The sequence below is a fragment of the Eleginops maclovinus genome, chromosome 21 (assembly GCF_036324505.1).
Source record: "Eleginops maclovinus isolate JMC-PN-2008 ecotype Puerto Natales chromosome 21, JC_Emac_rtc_rv5, whole genome shotgun sequence".
Taxonomy (NCBI): domain Eukaryota; kingdom Metazoa; phylum Chordata; class Actinopteri; order Perciformes; family Eleginopidae; genus Eleginops; species Eleginops maclovinus.
Genome location: NC_086369.1, coordinates 7,155,128 through 7,177,384, shown reverse-complemented (window position 1 = coordinate 7,177,384; position 22,257 = coordinate 7,155,128). Strand labels below are relative to the sequence as shown.

At 40.2% G+C, this 22,257-nt stretch overlaps 1 protein-coding gene across 1 annotated transcript in view; it reads left to right on the top strand.

The window, feature by feature from the left end:
- The window catches only part of myo3a (myosin IIIA), a 57,975-nt gene that overhangs the window by 15,667 nt on the left and 20,051 nt on the right, over positions 1-22,257 (top strand). The window contains 17 exon segments of the mRNA XM_063912129.1: positions 48-152; positions 268-367; positions 6,472-6,548; positions 9,077-9,222; positions 13,067-13,132; positions 13,268-13,423; positions 13,801-13,842; positions 14,975-15,071; positions 15,986-16,102; positions 16,485-16,589; positions 17,002-17,085; positions 17,541-17,743; positions 18,965-19,063; positions 19,171-19,285; positions 20,032-20,158; positions 20,506-20,716; positions 21,844-21,991. Of these exon segments, the coding sequence (XP_063768199.1) occupies positions 48-152; positions 268-367; positions 6,472-6,548; positions 9,077-9,222; positions 13,067-13,132; positions 13,268-13,423; positions 13,801-13,842; positions 14,975-15,071; positions 15,986-16,102; positions 16,485-16,589; positions 17,002-17,085; positions 17,541-17,743; positions 18,965-19,063; positions 19,171-19,285; positions 20,032-20,158; positions 20,506-20,716; positions 21,844-21,991 (1,998 nt within the window).

The following is a 22,257-nucleotide window of genomic DNA, read 5'->3' as shown; positions in this document are numbered from 1 at the left end:
AGTTTTAGCTCATTGTTCCCCTCTCTTTGTGTGTTTTTCTGTTGCAGCTCTGCAATGGCGGCTCTGTGACAGATCTGGCTAAAGGCATGCTGAAGAGAGGAGACCGAATGGATGAAGCGATTATTGCATACATCCTGCATGAGGCCCTTATGGTGAGTCTGGCCTTTTCCCTGTGCAAGACATAACAATTGAGTTCATTGTTTCGATCATTTGAAAGCAGGTGCTTGTCAGAAAAAAACTGTTAACCTCTTTTTATTTTTGTCACAGGGCCTCCAGCACCTGCACGTCAACAAAACTATCCATCGTGACGTGAAAGGCAACAACATCCTGGTGACGACGCACGGAGGGGTCAAACTCGTGGATTTTGGTAAGCAATGTGTTTCTACTTGCAAAAAACACAAAGAAACCACGTCTTTTTGTTTTGTTCTATCCCCCTCTAATCAGTTTCTGTCGTGTTATGGCTCTACTTAACAGAAGAGGGTCAAATCCATTACCCTCAGATGCTTGCCAAGTAAAATTGTGCTGCTAATTAGTTGCCTCAAGAGGTTGAAATGTGTTTACACAACCTGACAAGGTGGCAGACGATACACTTTTCCATTACAACCTATCTTTCACATTCCCAAGCAGACCGCAGCGGACATTGTCGCTGTTCACTCTGTGTCTGCACTGATTTGCTTTTAGGTTTTCTTAACCAAATGAGGAGCTGCACAACCATATTTCTTAGATTGAAGGCTTACAATAGGCAAAGTGAATCTGATTATTTCCAGGGGATGACTCACCGCTGTTTTCTTCAGGGGCTGAAAAACCAGCTTTCCATTACACATAAAATCCCTATTCAACATTTGTGTAGGTTTGCATTTAGTCTGTTGATTGTGGGGCTTATCTTAAAAGCCTTTCTCTAACCACGAAGCACAATGTGCACAGCTCTTAGAAAAGGGGGAGGAGGGGGGAGCACTTTAATATGAAGTAGCTAATAGAAAGCAGGGCTATCCGTTTAGCCTTAAGAGCAGCTCCTCCTCACAGATTCTCAACTACTGGTTTTCACACCAGTGTTTAAGGAGGGAACTCTGAATCCTTGAGGTTTTCAGCAATTGAAATGTTGTCATAAGAGGTCTCATAATATCTGCATCTGGCGGTAAGCACTCCGTCCTGGCCTTTTTGCATTTTCAGATATTTGTGTTGTTGTAGTACAGCAAACAGCTGCATTGGTGAAATGGGCCTACTTTCGTCTGCACAATTTCAACGTCTATATAATCGACCTTTACACAGTTACGTTAACCCAAGCCTGGCTTTTTTATTTCATTCAATAGTATATATTTCACATGTATGCGCAAATTGGTTCTACAAAAGCCACCAGTAAATCGTATATTGTGTACCTGATAATTCAGCTGAGAATGCTTTCCCAAACATTTGGTTGTTGCTTTTTTTTTTTTTTTGCTTTGCACTGAAAACCATCACCCTATGGCTAAATACCAAATTAAACAATGAATATCGTGGATTTTTGCAACCTTAGTGCTTATGACTAGTTTATGAAATGAAAAGAATCCAGAATCGAGATCAATAAAGTCTATCTTATCTTATATTATTTGTTAAAAGTTGACTTGTAACAGTTTAACACTTGTTTGCTGTAAAATGTAATTTACAAGTATTTGCTACACTGGCACATCTATGCTGTGAAAATCTAAAAGACAGAGCTTATCATAGTAAGACAACAGTCTCAATAATCAGTGGCATTTTTATACCAATTTTACTGGGGGGGGGGGGGCCAGGCTGGGGCCATTTATTTTATGAGAGGTGCACAATAAACGCGAGTTTAAAAAGACAGAGACCGTATGAAGTAAAGTAATTGCGTAAAACAAACATCAAATACAGAAATTGGTATTTGTTTCTGTACAGGTATTTATTTCAGTACGTTTAAGTTACAGTTCTATGTTTCAGTAACAACATTGTTTCAGTAGTTTTCTTTTCGTTCACAGTACTTGTTTTAGTAACTAAGTTCACATGTTATTAAATCAAATAAACAGTATTTGCTGCAACACTGAATACAAGGCACTGCACAGTTCAGTCTCTACTGTACATTTGGGTGTCTGCATCCCAGGCTGAGTTTTCTCTTCTAGAATTTCACATTACAGAAACAATATTCTGCCATTCTTTTTGGTGATTTTTAGTCTCTCAACGTCTAGGTTTGAATCTTACTTAAAGTAAAAAGGGAGCAGCCTCGGGTCGGAGATGACAAGCTATTTATTTTTTCCTGTTTGCTTTAGCCGAAGGGGTCCGACTACAATGTTGAGTTTCTTTACTTCTGCCTATCGCCTTAGTGCTATAGCCAATACATCATAATATTATAAACTTTTCTTTTGGAGGGGGGCCACAGTGGGGTCCCTGGTCAGCGTTACGGGGGCACTGGCCTCTGTTGGCCACCCCCTGCATGAATACGGCAGATAATGACCTCCTGGCCTTTTACCACAGAAAGCCGAGGGCGTCATATGTTGTTACTTGAGTTACACGAGCTAGTGGTTGTGAAGTACTGCCAATCACAGGATGGATACTCAGAACAGCCCAGTGTGTCCGTCTGCAGCCACACGAGCTGTCAAAAGCGTCATTGAGAAAGGCACGGAACTGGTAATGCATCAAGACCCTCTTGACAAGAGTAGCAGTTACATATTTGCCGGTTAATGTCAACAGCCAAGTCTAATATCAGCCTTAGGGTTAGACAATGCAAGTTCAGTTATTGTCCCACATATTTATTTAGCGGAAAGATGTGTAATAATAAAAAGAATACATTTTATTTGTATTGCACATTTCAGCAATCTCAAAGTGCTACAGAGCAGAAGAAAATAAGCACTTTATGAATTGTTAAGAAACTCATAAAATGAATTGTTCTTGAATTGTGTTGTTGGAAAGTCGAATACAGTTTCTGAGCTATTCAGAATATAGCCCTCAGGTCAAGTAGGTTTCAGTTGTTTACATAATTGTGCTCAAAAACACATCATACAAATCTGAATAATTGAACACATTATGTAAAAAGAGCCACAGGGAAAGCTTACATAGCAGTGATGTGGAGGGCTTCACCCACTCATATTTAATGTGGCTTGAATATGAGCTCGTTAGCTAAAAAACGGAATGTCAGACAACTTCACAACATGTTAAGTAATGCAAATAATTATCAGTATGTATAAAAATCTGTGTAAATCTAAAGATAGGTCTACCTCGTACTCACAATTTGAAGTACATCCTGAAAGGCTTTTGGGTCTCACAGAAGATATTGCACATAAGACCATTTATAAGAAGTTAAAACCATGAAATGACCCCAAAAATCCAAACATTTTGTTGTATAGAGATTTAGTTTGCAGAACAACTGATCAGGTATTTCTTTCACTGACTAAACTTGTTTTCCATGCCTAATATATACACTGGAAGAACTGAAACGTTGACTTTAATTAAATGTGTTCTGTCAACAGATTCCACATAACTGTCTTAGGTTAGATGAAAGCTATGATATCAAGTTTGAGTTCAAGATATTAGCCACAGCTTAATATTTTTGTTTTCAACTAACCCAAAACAGTTATGTGACTTTTGTTGACATACTATGTTTAATTAAAGTCAACGTTCCAGTTTTTTCAACATAGGAAGGACGCAGTATCTACTTTTACTATTCATAGCATTAACACAGCCGTCACTTAGTTCCTCATGTTGTTAGTGAGAGCCCCTAAAATTAGATAGGAGGTTATTACGTTTAAAGTTGTAGCATTATGACCAATAAATCGCACCTGCAATAACGTGACACCCAAGAGTAATTGCTTTAAAGTCATTTTACCATCAAACTTTACTTCCATATAAGCATAATCACTGTTACCTTTCTGCCGGCTATTCAAAACAAATGCATGTTAGTATACAGAAAGTAAGAAACGTTCTCTTTGTGAAACATTGGGGTTTGTAATGAAACATGATCTAAGCTGTCACCCGTTACGACATTCATGATCCCAAGAGGGGCTATCTCCTTAATCCTCCTCTTGTCGCCATAAAGATTTGTTCTGACAATGACTATTTTTATCCCAGCAACAAAAAGTGTCACACCTGCTGAACATCAGCTCTAAGCATCGTTATTGGGATAGCGCAGGCTGCTAGCATGGCTGTAGAGACTTTTAGTCTTGATCAATTCTGGTGTGAAGCACAAACAGTTTGGCTAGAAAATGTAAACTTCAGTCATGCAACATTTACATATAGGATTTATAGAACCGTCTATCTGAGTAAGAACATGTCACGTGTTTCACCTGACGCAATGGTGGCCGCGAACTCACCTCTAACATCTTTGGTTTTAGCTTGTTTGCAATCCTTAAACAACGCTGACAATTGAAATTTCAATCAGATATAGAACAATGACGACATAGAGTAGTACAAAAAAAAAGAAGCAGCAGTATATAGAAACCCGTTGTGTATGAAAAACTTGCAGTGACAAAAAACTGTTGAAAAAAAGAGCCGAATCGTGCTCGCCTCGATGCTACACGCAAGCACTGCGTCACGCTGAGATTAATGGTTTTTCCTGTGGAGGGGTGCACGCTACAATAAGCAGCTGAAGAGATAAAGCCCCCGCAGTGACTCATCACCAGCAGAGAAACAAAATAGCACTGAGATGTACCCAAAAGAAGGAGAAAAAAAAAGGGAAGAATTAGAGGCGCTTTTCGTTCATGGCTCTCTCATGAATATTCTAATTGACAGCGTTATCTGTGTGATGATTATTAAGTGTGGCCCACCAGGCTCCGCTCCAGGCTAATGTAGTGGAAAGAGAGGGCTTGTGAGAGATTTAATGGGGGCTCTGTATCCTCACACCTTATGGATATTTAGTCGTGTGTTTCATTGGACGATAGGTTTGTCTCACTAATGCCGGTTGAAGTGGTACTGTGTAGTGGTGCTGGGTTGGTGACGGAATCTGAGTGTCTCTGTGTGTGCATCCCATATATCCCCTCCTGCACATGTTTCTAATCCCCCCCTTTATGTTTGCCACAGAATCGTTTGCTCCTCTCCTCTCCACTGCAGTGTATTTCTGCACTGAAGTGGTCAAAACAGAAATATACAGGATGCGATTTTACAGCCGCTGATGCTCAGGAATACATTAATGTTCAGTGTCATGTTTTAAGTGACACATTCCCACATTTGGTTTGTTTGTTGGTCCATTTTTAGGTATTACCCCTTAGATCCCTAAGGATTTGATGCTGCTGAAACAGGTTTTGCGGCAAATTTGTATAAAAAATGATCTGTTCTCACTTCCAAATCGTAAAATAAACTAGCTTGAACATTGGCTCTATGTTTAAAGGTATGATGCTCTATGTAAAACGGTCAGTTTTACACGTGACATGCATATACTATATTTTAAGAATTATAAAGTACTTGGTCAGCTACATGTTTACTTGGTAAGGCGGGGATTACGGTTGGTTTGGGGTATGTGTATGGTTGTTATGTGGAAATCACTTGCAAAATGTTAGTTAAGTCAATAGCATGTGATGCAAGCATGTTTCCTGGGTGAAAGTCCTGTGCCTTTTACATTTTTGGTACTTTGCACTACCTTACATCCCCTCACTGCTTCCTGTGTTCCCTGCATTATAACACAAACGTACTGCGTAAAAGCTGAAATCTGCCATATTTGACATCTCGTGAGTGACAATGGGCTGGACATGCTGTACAAGACAAAGACATTTTTCTGCAACAGCGTGTCGTGCCTCAGCGGATCACCTTTTTGTTTCTTTGTAGCCGCTTTTGTCCTCGAGGCTCTGCTTTTGTCCTAGTTGCTGCTTGAGCTGAGCCAGCCCCTGGGATACATTACAGTGTGGCATCACACTGATTTGTCTGGACTGGAAGGAAGTCACGATTGTGGGTCAGCATGTTCCTTGTCAGGCTTTGTACCGCGCATTACCACGCACATACGGAACCACAAGCATTCTCTCCAACCCCTTTTATTCGCTGAATTTAAACATCTTGTCCTATTATTTACATTTAGATAAACAAGAAGCTTCTAAATAACTTAAATCTTGTTCTGAGAGACAGTGAAAGGATGTCTCATGCCAAAACCTGTTTACAGCTGAGTTGTATTCAAATGTTATTCTTGAAATGCCCTTCAAAATCTCCTGCAGGCACATTGGAATTTGTATATATATATATACAAAGCAATATATCATTTATAGGGTGGCACAGTGTGTATATGAGTGTGTGCATGTGTGTGTTTTGTTTTCTCCTTGTCTCTATAGTGACAGCTCAATCAGTGGTATATGAGGAAACTGATATCCATTCAGCCCGGTATCAGCTGAGCAGTACCCCACTGTGCACTGTTGCCCTCTTCACAGATCATCACTTTTACCAGGCAGACGGATGTTTGTGGGGAAAAAACTGTCAAGGCAGCTACTGGGAGTGAAAATTGTCTCCACCTGAGTGCACGTTCTGACAGCGAGGCTAAAGTGTGTATTCTCTCCCCTGCAGGTGTTTCGGCCCAGCTGACAAACACCCGACTGAGGAGAAACACCTCTGTGGGAACTCCCTTCTGGATGGCTCCCGAGGTACAGTAAAACTGGCCTTTAAACCCCCCCCCCCCCCCCCCCCCCCCCGCCTCCCTGCAGCCTCCTCCCTTTCCACTACATTAGCCTGGAGCACATCCCAGTGGGCCACACTTAATAACCATCTAAGAGATAACACTGTCAAATACAATGTGAATGAAAAAAAAGGAATTGCCATCATTCATTTCCAGTCCAGGCACAGCTCAGTGCACCAGCAGTTTTTATACCCTCTTACTTCCATCAAGAACTCCTATAGTTTTTATGGAAGCTTATTTTCTCCTGTGTTGTGAAAGGGACAACAAAAAGTGAGGTGGTCTCTCAGCTGTAGGTTCTCGCTATCGATTCATCTGCCCGGAGTTCACTTTGGTTGATTCTGTTTGGTAATGGTATCTTGCTCCAGTCAGGCAGCTGCAGTTTCTGTGTGTTCTTTCACAACTAGTTTTAAGTGGATGGGCACATGCAAGTATCTCAAGGAATAATATTCTGATGGATAGATGTACATATAATAACCCTGTTTGTTACATGGCTTAGTTACGATTCTGATTGGTCAAAGTGTTTTTTCTTAGCAGAAGAATTACGATCATTTTTAAATCAATACAATTATTTCAATTAATAATAGTCAAGTCTTTAGTTTGTTTAGTATCTGGCCGTGTAATAAGCGTGCAGTGAGGCGGTCATTATGGGGCAAAGAACACCCGACAACTCTTCTGACACTATTTCAATTTTATTTATTTGTTTTATGTCCTGTACTGTATATATTATGTTGCATTGTTGGAGGAACCTAGGACTTCAATTTTTCTCTCTTTTTTTTATTTCATCCAATCTTTAATCTCGAAAAAGCGTTTTTATGAGCATATAGGGAAAATCGTCCCTTTCAAGCACGACTTGAATAGTATTAAAAAAGGTATCATAAAGCTATTCTGGTGATTATGTGTGCCTGTTACTAGCTGTAAAAGTGGCTAGGTGTCCCTGTTTCTAGCCTTAGCCTCATAAATGATTACGTTTGAAGAAGGCTCAGTAACACCTGGTAATAGAAGGATTTTACCGCATGCTAAGTGCTATCTTGAATGTTAGGAAAGAGTGTTCGGCAAGACCAGAGGCATGCTTGGGGTTATCAGACTGACGGCTTTCATTTATATTTAATTGAACTGAACCCACAACACTTCAGGAAAAACCTCAACACGTAATGGCATCCCATAGCCATCCGTCTGCTCACTTAAACCTCAAGGCGATCCTCTGCCGGGATAGGATGTGTACTTTAAAGGAGTGTGACGGACGCTGCCCTCTTGATTGGCCCTTCATTAAGGCGACTTGCATGTTCCTTTGTAAAATCTGAATGGACCTTTTTTACATGAGGTTTGCATGCCTTGCAAATTGTGCTTCACAGTATACATGACGTGTTTGGTCAAGATTTTAATGTGATTTGGGTAAATTGTTAATCAACGTTGCTCAGATGCTCTCTCTAAACTCGAACGTCTTTGATTGGAAGCTATATTCACGGACGGGAGTTTTGTAAACAAGGATTGACTTTATTTTTATTGCAAAGAAAACTATATTTGTCTTTTTTTTATGTATGCATACTGTAAGGTATTACTTTTCTTACCTACTTTCTCAAGAAGATCCTGTTTTGTAACTTTGATTTGTGTGGGTAAGTTGTGCTTTTCTCATTATAACCCTTTTACCATTTTCAAATTACAACATTTTCTTTGAGAACTAATTCAACTCTTATTTGTTTTTGTCTTCATTGTGTTTCTTATGTATACAAATGGTCACGGACTTTGTTGTGTGTGGACATTAGTGTTTGATGATGTTTCATTGGTGGTATAATTACGATTTTACTGCTACTCTTGCCTTTGTACACGGAAAAAACTGAAACCTTGACTGTAATGTAAAGTTAAAGTTTCAGTTTTTTCAGCGTACATGAGACCATTTTTATTGACTTTACAGATAATTCCAGTCATGGTGAATGTGTGTCTTTGTGCGTTCCACTGAGAGAAGCATCATATTGTTGATGGGGTACCGTGTTGCCCTAAGGACACTGATGATAGGTTGTGAGTGTGCTTGTGTTTGTTTGTGTGTGTGCACTCTAATGCCCACAGCCGATTAGGATGAGACTGCAGCTTTGGCTGAGCTCTGTTGCACTCTATAACCGGTTCCTTTGATATGTTGATACATTTTGCTCTGTGTGTTGAATGTATGTCATTAATAACGAAGTAGGTCCAAACTTTACCTCTTTAGTCCAGAAGTATGTGCCGTATGGTAGGATATTCAACCTGTTCTTCCATTGGATGAGACATTTTTCTAAAACTGTATCCTCCAAAACAAAAGTTAAATGATAGTTTGACATAATAATTGGTGAAGGTATTAAAGGGCAAAGGCATAACACTGTTATAACAGCCACGATAACTCTCCAAGATATCTATAGATGGCATATTTTAGCTTTTTTACTAATATATAATATACATAGCTGTTTCAATATTTTATTCTTATATCTTCGTGTTTTGTTTTACTTTGTCCTCCGTCTGCTGTAGGTAATAGCGTGTGAGCAGCAGTTGGACTCCACCTACGATGCCCGCTGTGATGTGTGGTCACTCGGCATCACCGCCATAGAGCTTGGAGATGGAGACCCGCCCCTCTCTGAACTCCACCCAATGAGAGCGCTCTTCAAAATACCCAGGTGAACATCGATGTCACATGAATTGAATTACATTTTATTCTAATTTCATAGAGACGACGCCGTCTAACATAGGTTAAAGGTTTTGCTTCGGAAGGTGCTGATCAAGTTATAGCTTTAAGGTGACAATGCTAACCAGCTAGCCACCGCACAGTGCTAAACGTGTCTTTCTGGATTAAAAACCTTATATTCTGATTGTATAGGAACTAAAAGTTGTAGTTATTATGTTAGAATAGAAGGTAATTCAAAAACAAATTACTTTCACTTGACTTATGATTTACTTTATGTATCCTTATTATTGCAAAACACAATTTGCTCACACATGGTGAATGTTTCGGAGACACAACAGCCCTATTTGTATTTGGAATTAGCATTTTCCTATCCTTCTTTTTTAATACAAAACATTAATGACAGTGTCAAAGGGAAGAAACAACAGCGTCTTTATCTTGTGACATGTTTTTCACTCTGATGTACCTTACGTGGTGACTTAATTACAACCTGTGAGCTGAGAAATCCGTGCTGCATTATTTTATGTCGTCATCTGGCTGCCATCTACCATATTACACCAAGCAATCATAAGTATTAATACATATATTTCAGTTGAATGTTTTGCATGCCGTGAATGTGTTAGTTGAAAATAATATTGAATTATATTATATAAATATAATACCCACGTTTTTCATATGACAAGACCATGAAATTGTCTTTATTCGACACAACTGCTAATATTTAGGATTTTCTTTCGCCAACATAATGTATGGCATTGCCAGTTGAAAAAGGAAAGATGCATTATCATTATTTTTGTTGATTGATTGATTGATTAAATACCAATTATTTCAGCTGATACTGTTTTACGGTGATATATATCTTTATATAAATACATAGATATATCTTAATTTAAGTTAAATAACAATGTATGCAAACAGGTGTTATCAGTTAAGTTAAATAGGTATTACTCTAGCTTCAAACTATACTTAAAGTGCCAACAGTTAAATAATATTTCTGTAAAAAGGTAAGTGCTTAATGTTATTGTTTAATGCCATTTTGATCACTTCTCATCTTGCGCAGTAGCTTAATCTATAACCAAAAAACACAATATACAGTATGTTGTGCGAACAATCTGCATCTGAAATGTATTAAAGCGGCCATATCAGTCATAAATAGTGCGTGGGACCAAATTACATTCATGGTTTTTACATTACCTCATTTATAAATGTACTTTTCTACCGATGCTGTTTTGTGAAGACAATGCTTTAAACTTCCCCTAACTTTCCTCGTCTGCCGTGCTTAAACATTTTGCTGTTTTGTTCATTGCCCTGAGGCTGACCGGCAGAATATACAGACAGGGTGTTGCTGCACTAGTGCAATCCAGGAAATCCATTTCCTGCTCCCCAGCTCAGTGATTTGCCTCTCTCTGCAGATTGTCACCTGACAAAGTGCAGTCTTTTTATTTCAAATGGCTTTTCTGCTCACAGGGGTTTTCCAGCAACTCCTCCCCTCCTGGCACTGATCCCATTCATCCTGTGGGGGGGAGGCTAAGAGCACAGCCACCCGTTTCTCATCTGTGTGTTTTGGGGGGCTGAAGGTGAAAAGTAATTGTTTATCGTCTCCTGATTTCAGTGCGAGAGCAGCATAAGCACTTACCCTCACTGTCATATTAAAGGCACTTTGTCCATCACCGCCCTGAAACGGTGTGCTCCTTCAGACACACTCACACACACACACACACACACACACACACACACACACACACACACACACACACACACACACACACACACACACACACACACACACACACACACACACACACACACACACTGCCCCTGTGACAGAGCTTTGTATGTGTGTTTGCTTTGGGGGTCGTGCTCCACAGGAGACATCACACAGCTCCCTAAGAATCTATGTGACTGCTGCAGCCAGAGCTCCAGGCGCTCTGTTCACACTCCTCTCCCCTCACCACTCTGGGTTCATCGTCAAGCCACGCTGAGGGCAGTCCTTTCACAACACTGCGTCTTATTTCATTTAGGGTCGCTCAAACATATAGAAACTTAAGATAATCAAGGACAACCACTTTGATTGTGTTTTCTACAATGACTGAATACATTTGTCATCCCCTAGTGCTGATGGTATCAGTTTAGTTTTTGAATGGAATTTAAGGGACAACACTATACAAAGGCAAAACCAGTTTAGTAATATACAAAAACATAAGGTGACGCTGCAGCAAGTCTTTCTTTTAATCAATGCGTAATTCTTTATGTCCATCATCTCATCCGCAATGTAGCTGCATTTATTTAGGACGCAGTGCAATCCAAAATTAAAACTTTCTTGACAAAGAACAAACAAAAGGAACTTTACAGAGTTATAAATCAGAAATCCTTTATTAGTCCTGCAGCAGGCACATTTTCATTTGTTACAGCAGAAGTGGCGTACAATAACAAAGAATAAGCTAACATATTATTATATCGAAGCATACATTAGTTATACTAGAATAAAGTAGGTAAGTAAGCAATTATTGCATTATTGTGTGCACATGTTTGAGTGTTTGAAGTAAGCTATTGGGTTTTCTTCTGTTTTAAACAACAGGATCGCAGGTAAATCCCCCCAAAATATGCTGGAGAGGACAGTAAAGTCATCCAAGAGTTGAGAAACATTTTTGAATATTAGCTAGCGAGCTGAGATTTCGTGTTAAGGAAATTGAGGGGAGTTAGAGAGTTAGCATTTGAGTTCGCTAGCTAGGATTTGGTCAAACAAGTCATGTAAGCCAACAGATAAAGCACATACAAAGATGCAGGAGAGGACGGTAGAAGACCGTTACAGTAAGTCAATCCAACAGTTGAAAACAGTTTTGAATATTAGCTAGCGAGTTAAGGAAATTGTGGTGAGTTAGCAATTAAATTAGCTAGCTAGGATTTGGTCAGACAAGTCATATGAGCCAACATTGGGTTTGTGGTCTTAAAGAAATGAAGGCAAATTATATGAGATGCATGGCCCCTGATTAGACTAATTTATCGCTGTCAGAGCCAAAATGAAAAAAGGCCCCGATACATTGGCAGGCAGCATTGACCTCCCTTACACTTGCCAGGAAACCCCTTGTAAAAAAGTGCTTAAAGCAGAACAAGGAATTAAAGCGAATTAGCTTAGCTGTTTGCCGGCTGTTAGGGCTTGATACGCTTGAACCCATTAACGACTGTTAATGTTTGAACTGTTTGAATGAGATTTTTACATGGGAAAGATAGAAGATAGAAACGGAGGATGAAACCCTCTTTATTTGTCACATGCATGCACACAGCAGAGCACACACAGTGAAATTGGTCCTCTGCATTTAACCCATCCTAGTACTAGGAGCAGTGGGCAGCTATCGTGCAGCGCCCGGGGAGCAATGGGGAGGGGGGATTGGAGGTGTCCGGTGCCTTGCTCAAGGGCACCACAGCAGGGCCTAGGAGGTGAACTGGGACCTCTCCAAGTAGCAGTCCACTTTCCATATTTCAAGTCTGTTCGGGGACTTGAACCGGCGACCCTACGATTCCCAGTCCAAGCCCCTACTGACTGAGCCACTGCTGGACAAAAACCTTTATGAAAACCTTATGCTTTAAGATCTGGCTTTATATTTGATAGCCAGGGTTACTAACTATGGCTTTTATGTCAAAATGTATCAATTCCGCCTAGCTACCGAGGAGCTGGGCCATTAGTCTGTGCCACTGCAGAAAATCCTCTGGATGTCGGCCATGCTGAGTTGTTAAGATTTCCCAATCTGTGCCTTGGCCCTTTTGTTCTCCGGCCCACCTGCGTAAATCCCATCTCATCTTATCTTTCCATTTATCTTTTCAATTCCCTCCTTTAACAGAAATCCTCCGCCTACTCTTCACCAGCCGGAGCTCTGGTCAGACGACTTTAATGACTTCATCTGCAAGTGAGTGTTGATGCTCTGGTGTTTGTTACGCCTCTGTGAATAATACATATTTTCACAGAGCCAGGCAAGCTGTGATTATAAATCCAAGGAATTCATTGCTCTCCTCCTCCTACCTTTTTTTCTTCTTCCCCTCAGATGTCTGATTAAGGACTTTGAGCTGAGACCAAATGTGCTAGACCTCCTCCAGCATGTGTTCATCAAACAGACTGTTGGCAAAGGGAAAATACTGCGGCAGCAACTGATGGAACTCATTGACCTCAACCAACAAATAGGAGTGATTGACAAAACAAGGTATTGTCTTAACTGTAGTTGTATGTATGTTTCCTTCCCAAAATCTCACATGTCTACATGCATACTCCTCTTTCAAGCAGCATTTTGTTATAACACCCTAAAAAACTTGAAGTTTGCAAGCCTTCCTGTCGGCGGGGTATATATAGTCGGCTGCAGCTTAGCTTTTGCAGTAAGTATAATCCAAATTACCGTCCCTGATGGATTTTTTTTACAAGCCCCATCACTCTCTCATAAGCAAGCCCTCCATCCTGCTCCAGCTTCATTCGAGGTGCGGGCTGAGCACACTATATGTCACACGAGTCAAAAAATATTGGCCCAGAAAAGTATGTGCTGCCCGTACGGATCATGAAATGTTAATCCTATTTCTGTCGTTTAAGCCATCATGGAAAGACAGACAGAACCAGAGAAAGTATTGACAGGTAACACATGCCTATATGACCTTTATGCCACAGTAGGAGTAGCTACAGTAGATTTTAATTGGCTTTGTAGATGTGATCACACATGTACTGTAGCAAAACTACATGGGCTGATTTTAGACTGTTTATGTGCTTCCACCCTGCCATCGAAAACATTGTTGTCTTGTTTCCTGGGTCATGTTGTCTCGTTTTTTAACCTATGGTACTAACCATGTAACTAAGGTCGTAACCTCCATTGTAAACCAGCTACAGCATTTGATAAGCTCCAAATATCACCAGCGCTTACCATTATCTTTTCAATAAACGGTCTTCTAGCAGATAATGAAAAGTATTACCACTATAACTAACTAAATATCTGGTAATAGGAGGTAACTTACAAACATATAATATATTATGACAAAAGAGTCCATTGTAATGTAGTAGTCTTAGAAACCACAGGCCACCTGGAGGTTTGTAGGATAAAATATACATCATTGAATGATCTTGATGGTTTATTTATCGCATAGGGGAAAGAAAGATCCTTTTTTATTATTCAGTGGCCTTTAAGATAGATAGATAGATAGATAGATATGACTTTTATTGATCCCAATTTGGGAATTTCTTTTGTTCCAGCAGCATTAGAAACAGAGACAATACAAAATATACACAATAAGAAATAGTCAAATATAAGGATAAACAAAAAAGTATTTACAAATCTAAAGAAAAAGAACGGGAAGTAAGAATGATATATACATAGAATGATTAAACAGGATTAATAATAAGATGGGACCAAAGTGTTTTCCAAAGTGTTTTCCTGGAGGCAGATGTACCCGTTATTAAGATGCGGTTTAAGTTTAATTCTTGTAAACAGCATTTTCACTCAGCAAAGAAATTGCATACAGTTTATCAATGCTATGATCAATTCTATAAAGAAATAAATATAAATTCAAATGTATTTTTAGGAAGATTTGCTTTTATGTTTTATAAAAATAAGAAATGTACCATTTTCCCACAGCAAATGCTATTAGTAGCACTGTGCGCTGCTACGGTACCAAACTGTGCTCATAATGCATCGAATTTAAATGTATATTACTTATCATGTTTAGATTACATACTTTACTCAGTGAGAGTTGCTTGTGGGTTCTCTGAGTTCTAGGCATGAACGCATCCACACCAAAAGAGGAGGCCACATGAAGACTCAGACGGACACCGATGAGGCGGACGACCTCGCCACCCTAGAAGTTCTGGACGAGGTAAGAAAGTTCACAATCTAAAAATAGAAATAGCTATATATCTCAACACAAAACACTTAAGCATGACTGTAGTCGAAAGGAAATAGCCACTTGCGGTAAAGAAGTTACTGTAAAGCCCAAATAACGTAGACGGCAAACAGTTGTCAGATATAGTACAACCCTCAACAAATTATGTATTTCTCAATTTTGGAGAAACAGTTTTTCAGTCAATTATCTTGACTTCTATGGAACTTTAAATTGTCTTACATAAAGTCCTCATTCAGCAGAATATGCTTTCAAAGCATAGGGGAAAATGTATTCTTCATTTTGGATACTGAAGGCAGATCAATCTCAATGTATCGGATGATTGCCTAAAATATTTTGAGTCAAACATGTACATTTTCATGCCAACTAAGCAACTTCTATTTGCTGAGAAGATGTTGTGAGATTGGATTTGCTGAATAATTGTCATGCATTTTACAAATATTGAAAGATAAAGCATTTTTGTGGTGTGGAAAAGAACTGGTCAGATTGATATTTTCCCACTGTTAACCACAACACTCGGCATCACTTTCCCCTGGTCAACTGCGCTGCTGTCAGTGAGAAATGCACAGCGGTATCTTTGGCACAAATAACATTTAGAGCTATTTATCAAATCTTAGCGCTGCATTGACGTCTTGAACGATACAATCGGTCGCAGTTGCCAGCGGATATTTCCAGCCATCCTTCAAGAGGAGGAGGTCTGCTGGTGTGAGGGAGGCAGCTACCTGTCCTGGCAGTGTGAAGACAGGGGGGAAAAATCACTGTATGACACCAAGATAATGCATTAACGTAACAGCGTCCCAGGCCTTGACTCGAGTCTGGACATGAACTGTAGCTTTTTCTCATAATATGGTTGGATTATTTAGGAAACATTTTGTGTGATTCTCTTTCAGAACACGGTCACAGAGCAGCTCCAGATTCGCTATGGACGAGATCAAATCTACACATACGTGGGAGACATCCTCATCGCAGTCAATCCGTTCCATAAGATGGAGATATACACTCCTCAGGTGAGTGGATATACACTCGGTCTTTGTGTGTTTCCTTTGGTCAGTAACGCAGTGAATGATGCCTAGCATATCTCATTAGGGCCTCCACAGCTCTTCATCTGGCTGCATCATCTGCACACACACACACACACACACACACGCTTCCCTTGTTTGTCGGCCTCTCTCACACCTCACTGACTCTATTTCCTCTCGGTCTTTATGTTCTTCTTTGCCATAAGTTTGTTGCTATTTTCAAACCTTTTCTCCTATAACAGCAATACAATGTGTTACATCGATTTGCTTTTAGTGCCAAATTGCAAATATACCCCACTTTTATCTGAATTTTCCTCATTCATGTTCATGTTTTAAACTGCTCTTCATTCTCACTCTCCTGCCTTCACAGTCCACGAAAGCGTACATAGGAGCTAAGCGCACAGCGAACCCGCCACACATCTTTGCTGTGGCTGACATAGCCTACCAGTCCATGGTGTCGTACAACACAGACCAGGTAATGTGGCAATACATTGGCTACTTTGTGATGTCACAATGTTTTTTCGGGGTTGTGCAACCATTAGCCAATGACCAACCAAGGTAACACCCGCCCACCTTATCACCTGAATCTCCTCCTAGAGCACCGTAGTGTTTTTTTCTCTCAGAGGGGCGTGGCTAGCAGCAGCTCATTTGCATTCAGAGCTACAGACACAGAAACAGCACTTTTGAAACAGGGCTGAAACAGAGGGGTTTACGGCATGCTTCAAGAGACATGTTCTGTATACATCTGAGACCTATAATATATTGTTGAAAAAGAGTAAAATAGGGTCTGATGCATATGAGTATCATTTTAAGGGTTATAATTTATTATAGCATCTTTCACTTGTCAGTGTCATATTTTAACAATGGTTGTGGCTGTCTGTACACAGTGTGTTGTAATCAGCGGGGAAAGTGGAGCTGGGAAAACAGAGAGTGCGCATCTGTTGGTGCAGCAGCTGACAGTTCTTGGAAAGGTGAGTATTAAATACATTCAGTAACATTAACGTCATTCCAAAAAGGGATTCATTATGACATAACACTAATTAGAAAGCACCTAAAGGATACATCAATGTATGAATGAGTCTCGGAGCAGCGGGGCATCAATTACCCAAAATAATTTGACAGTTTTTATCTCAACTCAAAGAACCTCCACCCGCTCGTACACACTTTGAATATGAGTGTGAGACTTCAAGCAATTTAAACATCCAATGATCAGTTGATTTGGGTTTCTAGGTGATGCCAGTCGTGATTTGCAACCAAATTAAAAAGAGAGTTCCCTTTCAGTACGCATGGAGAAATGAAATGAGCAATGGCAGCTCCATTTCAGAGGGAAATAACATGAATATAAAGGCACATTTCTTGATAATAGCATTATTTATTCCACTGTATTCCCTTCCCAGTCACTGATGAGGAATAATGTTTTATCCAGGCCAATAATCGGACACTTCAGGAGAAGATCCTCCTGGTCAACAGCCTGGTGGAAGCTTTCGGAAACGCCTGCACAGTCATCAATGACAACTCCAGCCGCTTCGGGAAGTACCTGGAGATGAAGTTCACCTGCGGAGGAACGGTGGTCGGGGCGCAGATATCAGAGTACCTGCTGGAGAAATCGAGAGTAATCCACCAGGCAGTGTAAATATCACTTTACACTCATTCTATGTGTTTGTGTAATGTAAGCAATCGTGCTGTTCTAACCTTTTTCTGACATTAACAGAAATGTAATTGTGCCAAAGAAGGTTATTTGTATACTTGCTGATCAGGTATCAGTGTGTAATCATCTGTTTTACACTTCATTTTACTTCTACTTCTCCATTTGGCATTTGCCTTCCACCTGCACTCCAGTCAGTCCATCTTTTTCTTCTTATCGTGTGCCTGGAGAGTGGAACAGGTCAAGTGGAGGGGCTAGCTTATTTCCTGCCTTATCAAAAAACTGTGGTCCTGCAAGTGTCCGCAGCGGAGCTTCAAAGGCAGACTCAAGTTTTTCATTAGACGAGAGACACGCGGTTCAGAGGGTTTGATTTGGCTGCCGGCATTGTGTGTAGATACACTTTTCACCAGTCGTTATTGGAGACTCATTTTAAAGGAAATAGCAAACAAGCTTCATGTTGAAAATAACAAACGAGTGCCGCCGTAAAGCTCAGTGGTAAACCCGGCGGCCCGTGTACGGGGGCCTCAGCACGTTTTAGTTTCAACCTGCAGAATGTTGAAAAGTTTAATGTTCAGTTTCTCTGGTTTTACTATTTATAGGTATGTCTTTGAGTTAGCCTACATGATTATTTTTTTTATCGTATTCTATAAACCACTCTACTGAAACGACTGCAATGTTTTCACACAGTACCTATTGAGAAATCCCTAAACTTAAAAGCTTATTTAACAAAAACTGAGAAATATTACAATAAATGTGTCCATAGTAATTGTTCACCATTTGATTTGAATTTTACTATTTGGCTTAATCTAACATGGCTAAGTTATACATTTGCTAGTGCATCCAATGTTAAGCATTCATATAATTAATTGAATATGGCTCTCAGGATCACTGCTCTCAGGATCACTGTAAAAAACATTTTCAGAACATTTGAGCCGACAAGTTAACTCATTCATGTATATTTTGGATTTGTCTGGTTACCGTTGACTACATTCTGTTGCTTTTGGGAGTCCATAGTGTACTAGAAGTGTACTTGTCAACTGATCATTATGTGTAAAATCAGGGAAGTGCCTCTTTAAAAACAAATCAGGAAAACTTTTCAGCCTGATCAGAGGTACGTGATGGATCGTTAATAGAGTACAGGCTAAAATAACATATCTGCTTTTAGGACCTTCATTTCAAAGTTTGTCTTTTTGTGTTTTCCACAGAGGGGAGAGGAACTTCCACATCTTCTACTATATTTATGCCGGCCTGGCTGACAGGAAGAAACTAGCCCATTACAAGCTTTCCGACAGCAAAACACCTAAGTGGGTTTGACGTCACTCAGCCGTTCTCTCAAACACGGTTATTTTCTCCTCTCACTGCAAACTTCCTGCCTAATCCTGATCTCTGTGTTTCCTTTTTTTATCTGCAGGTATTTGTGTAACGAGCATATTAAATTAGGGCCTGACATAGTGAGCAACACCTTCTACAAGGAGCAGTTTGATGCAGTGGAGCAGTGTTTCAAAGTCATCGGATTCAGCCTGGAGGTAAAAAAAAAAAATACTGCATCAATTACTGGCCAAAAAGCAGTTTGACAGCATGTCCTCGATTCCAACAGAAACACTCTCACACAAGGCAACATGGAAGCGCGTATACTTTAAGAGAGCGCTTTAAAAAAGGAAAACATTTACGACTGGTCTATTAGTAACTCCTAACGTCTACTCTATAGCATGTGATGGAGCATGAAGCCACAAGCACATGTAGGCAGTTAGCTGTTGGCATTGTGAAGGCTAATGAGGCCCAAAGAGCTGATTGCCTCTGGGAACTGCACGTCAATAGTACTTATCCTGTAATCACTAGGCCGTACTTGAGGAACAACCTTCTCTCTTATAGTACGTGTTGCATAAAATCACAAGAGTGCACATGAACATGAGCTTGGGTGCAAGGTTATCTATTTTGAAATATTATTAGTCAATTTTAAATGATTGAAAGTTCTTCTTGCTAAGAACTACAGGGTACACAGATGAATGAAGGCTACAAATATTACATTTCTTATTTGAGATACCGATATGCATTAGTTTTCCCTCTCCATTTAAAGACTGATTCATTTTAATGTGCTAGCAAAACATATTAAGCTAGCTGGATTTAAGAAATAAGCCTTGCTTGACACCATAACATGTATACATAGACATTATAGACTCATTTATAGACTCATTTACATCCAGATATGTCAGAATGAGGTTGTAAGAGGTCCCTTATACTGGATAACTCTGGGGTTTTATCCTTTCTGAAGGAGCTGGGCAGTGTTTACAGCACTCTGGCCGCCATCCTCAACTCCGGTGACATAGAGTTCTCTCCGGTCGCGACGGAGCATCAAACAGACAAGAGCAACATCTCCAACATTTCTGTCCTGGAGAACGGTGAGGAGAGGCGTGGTGCATGATGATGTCACAGCAGCTCTCATTAAACCTTTGTTTTGATCATCATCCATCATTTCATACAGGCAATTGTTGTGATACAGATGCATCATTAACAAACATACCAGAGATTGTTTCCCCCCCCGGTAATATATTTTCTAAATTTAGACGTCTGCGCTGACTGGTAATTTACAAAACTGTCTAGATTATTTTTATTAATTGAATGTGATTCATGAGCAAGAGAAAAAGGTGGTTATTTATCACTTGTACACAGTTGAACGTTTGCCACCGCACTGATTCTCCTTCACAAATGTAAACCTAACTTCCTTTTTATCTAATGCGTCTCTTAGTGGCATCACTGCTGTGTATCCGCTCCGACGAACTCCAGGAAGCCCTGACCTCCCACTGTGTTGTGGCACGGGGAGAGACCATCGTCAGGCCCAACACGGTGGAAAAGGCGGCGGAGGTGAGAGACGCCATGGGCAAGGCTCTGTACGGCCGCCTCTTCAGCTGGATAGTCAACCGCATCAACGCGCTGCTGCGACCCGACAGCCAGCTGGGGTGAGATCACGATCAGGAAATGTGACCAGCGCAGAAAGAGATTTCCTCCAAATGTTTTTAAGAAAAGAAAAAAAGAAAAACACACATTAGCTTGTTAGCATTGTCATGGTAAAGCAGTGTCACTACTTGACCAAATCGGAAACCCAATCGGCTCTACGCATGTGCGAATACGCCGCTACTGCCCATCATGCTTACTGAACTATTTTATTTATTTACAGCACTTAACTGGGATTTCAATTTAAAAAATGAATCTTTGGTTTGATTAGTTATAAAATAGGCGACTTAAATTGTTCCTTATTAAAAGAATACTTTCTCTCTTGTTTTGGTTAGGAATGTCTTAAATATGGAGCTAATTTCGTCATTTATTAACAAAGAAAAGCTAGTTAAATGCTTGCATAGCTTAAATAAAGTAATTGTTAAAGTCATTCAACAATGAACAATGAAATATATCATGGTATACTATATTTAATCAGCATTGAAAGAAGGGAAGAGACCGAGGGCTAGACCTAGGACCAGGTTGAGGGATTATATCTCTTCGCTGGCCTGGGAGCGACTTGGAATACCCCAGTCAGAGCTGGTTGATGTGGCCAGGGAAAGGGAAGTTTGGGGCTCTCTGCTGGAGCTGTTACCTCCGCGACCCTGACGGAAAAGCGGGAGAAGATGGATGGATGGATGAAACAAGTAATCAGTTTGACAGTATATTATCTTTTGGATGTTGTTGTGAAACAGTTGTTTAATAACGTTTTTCAAAACTTTAACACTTTCTTATCAACGCTGTAAATCAATATTCGTGCTCATGCGCAGAACCGGTCAGGTTTCCGGTACAGATTGGATAATGACAAGCACAGGTCCAGCAGTAGCTCAGTCAGTAGGGGCTTGGACTGGGAATCGTAGGGTCGCCGGTTCAAGTCCCCGAACAGACTTGAAATATGGAACGTGGACTGCTACTTGGAGAGGATTTTAGTTATTCTTCTGCAATGTTTCTAACCCCTGTTTTGACTGAAGATATATACCTATATATAAGTTTGGGTGATGTCAACCTGCAGTGGACACAAATGGCAAAAACACACAATTTTTAAAGTAAATATTTATTCATTTTAATTGAATTTTAATATTTTCATCTCCAGAGAGGATGACAAGGGCTTGAACATCGGCATCCTCGACATCTTCGGCTTCGAGAATTTTAAAAAGAACTCTTTTGAGCAGCTCTGCATCAACATCGCCAACGAGCAGATCCAGTTTTACTTCAACCAGCACATATTTGCTTGGGAGCAGGTAAAGGCTAGGAGCAGCATCCTAAAACTGTCACTGAAGTGCTTGAGTCCTTCCTGGAAAGCACTTTCTATGCATTTCTCACCTTGGTACTAACCTCATTTTGATCTTAATAGTGATAACATGCCACCATGCGTCACCCTGCGCTTTAAAAGAGATGGCCAGGGTAAAATATGCTGCTGTCTTTATTTACGGGAGAATGAGGATCGCGATTCTCCCTTTGTGCCATCTCGTGGGTTGTGTTTTGCCTCGGGGGTGGCAGAGAATGG